The sequence below is a fragment of the Phaethon aethereus genome, assembly GCF_964289735.1.
Source record: "Phaethon aethereus genome assembly, chromosome: 1".
Classification (NCBI taxonomy): domain Eukaryota; kingdom Metazoa; phylum Chordata; class Aves; order Phaethontiformes; family Phaethontidae; genus Phaethon; species Phaethon aethereus.
In genome coordinates, this window is record NC_138575.1 from 89,527,795 (window position 1) to 89,532,019 (window position 4,225).

General features: G+C 50.8%; 1 protein-coding gene across 1 annotated transcript; it reads left to right on the forward strand.

Moving 5' to 3' along the window:
* Positions 1–272: 272 nt before the first annotated feature.
* DUSP12 (dual specificity phosphatase 12) lies at positions 273–3,803 on the forward strand (the record flags this gene model as incomplete). The annotated part of the gene is made up of 6 exons (XM_082013963.1): positions 273–556; positions 654–767; positions 854–972; positions 1,950–2,046; positions 2,783–2,969; positions 3,529–3,803. 6 exons carry the CDS (start codon positions 273–275, stop codon positions 3,688–3,690), a joined length of 963 nt encoding a protein of 320 aa, XP_081870089.1. The 3' UTR covers positions 3,691–3,803.
* Between the last annotated feature and the right edge of the window lie 422 nt (positions 3,804–4,225).

The following is a 4,225-nucleotide window of genomic DNA, read 5'->3' on the forward strand; positions in this document are numbered from 1 at the left end:
CCCCCCCGCCCACTCCGCGAGCGGCCGCCGGCACTGCCGCCCTCCCCAGGCGGCTCCCGGCTGCCCCCTGCCGGCGGGGCCGGGCCCAGCGTGCCACCGCCCGACGACCACGCGGCCCCCGCCGTCTCCATGGCAACGCGGGCCCCGCCGCCGCAGCGCCCTCGGCAGCCGCGCCAGGGGGAAGCCAGGCGCCATGTCGGGGAGGGCGGTCGCGGCCCCGGCCCCGCCATGTTGGGGGCGGTGCCCTGCCCAGGCGCGGCGAGGCTGCCGCCATGTCGGTGGCGCGGGCTGGCAGTGGAGCTGGGATGGTGCCGGTGTTGCCGGGGCTCTACGTGGGCGGCGCGGAGTCGTGCTCGTCTCCGGAGTCGCTGGCGGCGGCGGGGGTAGTGGCAGTGCTGACGGTGGACGCGGAGGAGCCGCCGGCGGTGCCGGGAGTGCGGGCCATGCACGTCCGGGCGCGGGACGAGCCCGGCGCTGACCTACTGAGCCGCCTGGACGACTGCGCTGCCTTCATCGGCGCGGCGCGGGAGGGCGGCGGCGCCGCCCTCGTCCGCTGGTGAGGGCTGGTGAGGGCAGGGGCGGCGGGTTTGGCCGCCCCGGGCGGCGTTCCTCACGGCCGGCCTGCGCTCTACTCTTCTGTCCTTGCCTTGCAGCCAGGCGGGGGTGAGCCGCAGCGTGGCCGTCGTGACCGCCTACCTCATGAAGACGGAGGGACTCGGCTGGGAGGAGGCCTACGCCGCTGTCAGGGCCGCCAAACCCGACGCCGAGTGGGTCCCCGGCCCCCGCCCGCCTCACGCCGGCCCCCGCCCGTCTGGCGCCCCCTCAACCCCGCTCTCTCTCGCCCCCGCCGCAGGGTGAACCCGGGTTTCCAGGAGCAGCTGAAGCTCTACGAGGCCCTGGGCTGCGCCGTGGACAGCAGCAGCGCCCTGTACAAGTGGTACCGGCTGCAGATGCTCACGGAGAGGTACCCCGGTGAGTGGCGGGGCCGCGCTGAGCCCTGCGAGCGGCGGCCTTGAGCCAGGGCGGGTGCTTGGGGGCGAAGCTTGGGCCAGGTCTCCCAAGGAGAGGGTGGTCCCAGGTAGGACTAGTCTATCCTGAAATGAACACAGAAGGCCACGTCGGAAGTGGTTGACTTTTGAGTATTGCCCTCAAAAAGCAGCTGAGCCCTGAGTTGGCTAGGCAAACATTCACACTGTACTGATTCTAGAGAACTGTAGCTCATCAGTGGGGAAAAAAGTGTCTTTGAGACATGCATGAGAAATAAGATCCGTAAGGAACTGTTCTCTTTAGCAAAATGCAGAAATGGTAGAGGTCAATTTGATATGTTCCCTGATTTTTATGTACCTGGCTAGGCAAACTTAACAGCCTCTAAAAAGAAATCAGTGAAATAAAAAAAAAAAAAATAACAAACGTAAAACTGAGATAAAGTTGAAATCAAGGTATGAAGTATGAACTTTCATACTTTAATTTGCAAAATGTTGACTGTAGTAGATATGTGTCCATGTGTGTAATTTTGTAATAAATAATAATCTGCTTGCAAGATCTCAGTCTTGCATATTCAGCATGACAGTGCTCTCTCCCTTTATGTGTCATTCTCCTTAGCAGTTCCAATTCATAAGCTGACTTTCTATATTTTGTGCACTAAAAGATTGGCAGACCTGTTCTAACTCCTCCTTACAAACATAAAGTAAAACACAATTATTTTACCATTGCTAAGGCAAAAGTCTAGATCTCAGTTCCTTGCATTAAATGAATCGCAATCTTAGGTGTGGTGGGATAAGGCTTTCATTTTTAGCTTATCTAATGGAATGGGTGAGTGGGCAAACGAATGCAAAGAAGGTGGCTTCTGCATGCCATGACTGGGCAGAGGCACAGCGCTGTCTTGTCCCACAGAAATGCAGCGTGGCTGCGTTGATCTGATTCACAACTTCATACTGACCCCTCTGCAGAACTTCAAGACTTGCCCCGAGAAGTCTTTGCTGTTGATCCAACTAGTATATGTCAAAGTCCAAATGCAGAGGTTCTCTACAGGTGCAGGAAGTGCAGGTACTGAACCTTTTCTGTTTCTCCATAAAATGTCATTCTGAAATTGACCCAAAGAAAAATAGCCTGTGTAAATCAATGGGCATGTCATTATTGTCAGGACAGGGATGAGCTCTTGCCTAAGTTTCCATATATGGTTTTTGTGCCACAAAAAGTCAGAAAAATAGAAGTATCTTATGAAATACAAAACTTCTTGTTCCTTGAAGTTGTGCAGCACTTGTGCAGCCTAACCTGCTGTGTTCTACAGGCAGGCATAATTCCACTTGGCTCTGTGAAGTTGCTTGCTCTGAAACCATAACATCTAGTTTGGTTTTTGCCAATCAGTTTCTCCAGGATAAACTTCCTGTAGATTTTGGGGTTTCCTGAATTTTAACTACCTTTTATGGATTACTGAAAGTGAAATTGAATAATCCTGCTATTTCCTAGGTGTAGGTTTCTTCAAGTAAATGAGCGTAGATTTAAAGTTTTAGTAGGCAGGAATTGTTTAAAAATAGATCTATATAAAGGACAGCGTACAGCTGTAGGGCAGAGCCCAAAACTACACAAATCACTAGGTTTGTTAAGAAGCAACCCTGAATGGACCCAGTGCCTGCTGACCTTCTAGACTAAAAAAAAACATAGGATTTGTAATCCTGCTTAATTACTTACTGTCAAGAGGTCCATGTTTTCTATTGTCTGTACATTTCCCCAATAAAAAAACCTATTTTACTTCTTTTTCCCCCTCTGTCATGGAGGGCAGGCGTGCTCTGTTCCGTAGTTCCAGCATTTTGTCCCACATGGAAGGAAGCGGACCGACAGCCTTTGCCCACAAGAGGATAACAGACTCTGCTCAGCTTTGTAGCAATGGCCGTGAAAAGTGTACCTCTTACTTCACTGAGCCCGTGCAGTGGATGGAGCCAGCATTGCTCGGAGTAATGGAAGGACAGGTGAAGTGGAGCATTGTGCTTTATTTTTTGGATGTGTTTGTGGGGTTTTTTTTGCAAAGGCAGAACAAACCATTTCTGTTCCCTGATGCAAAAGCCCCCATGCAAGGACCTAGGTCTCCCAGCCTTTCTTGTGTGAATTTTGCAGCTTATGAAGATTCTTAAATATCCTTTTCTAAGGAAATGAGCTGGTGATCTTGTTGGACCAAGAATACTAGCCAGGGTGTTTTTTCTGCTGTTTGTTTTTTGTAAGAGAAAGAGTTTGTGTGACTTACAAAACCTGTTGTGGTCTCAGGCTGACTGAGGCTTTCTGGAGACTGGCAAAACGGTCCTGGAACCACACTGGGTCTGAGCAGCTGCCTGCTACACCTTAGGGTATGGCAAACACCAGCCATACCCGTTTAGCTTTTTTGGCCTGTTTTTCAGCCCGTTCACCTTCTGTGAAGTCTTATGAAGGAATAAGCTGGCTCAGCACAGGTTGCCACAACGTACCACAGAAGTACCTTTTAAATAGACCTACATCTGTGCGCGCCGTTGAGTGGGTCATGTGTTTTTCTTGCAGCTTCTGTGTCCCAAATGCACGTCGAAGCTGGGCTCCTTCAGCTGGCGGGGCGAGCAGTGTTCCTGCGGCCGCTGGGTGACGCCTGCCTTCCAGATTCACAAAAGTCGGGTGGATGAAGTGAGGATGCTGCCCTTTGGTAACTTCCAAGCTGCCAAAACCTGAACTCATTGTTTCCCTTGGTGAATTTCTTAACATCCACAGAGAGCTGCTGGCTTGTCTGTGGTTGCCAGGAGTGAGCTTGTGACTTCCACCCTGTTGTAATGCAGTGGAATTACTTGAACATGTGCTCTATTCAAGATTTCTGTATCTCTAATATATATATGAAATAGCAAAATACTTCCTTCAAAGAGGTGTTACACAGTGGCCAAATATGTACAAAAATGCCTGAATGGGATTTTTTAGTATACTCACTTAATCTGTTGCTATTTACAGGTGGTCTCAAAACTCCGTATTTAAAAGGAATGCTAACATGTTACTTTCAGGCTGTGGCCAACAGTGCTGCTTATCTTCCAATCCAGAAGTTTCAGTCAGTTTTCCAAAACACACAGCTGAGAGTTTAGGAGGTGTATTCCACGTGAAGTACAAGGCAGGGAAATAGTTCAAGGCTTTGAATGTGCCATAAAAACAATACAATTAACAGTTGTTGCCTTAGCATGCATGGCAGCTACTAGCAGCAAAAGGCAAGTTCATCTTACAG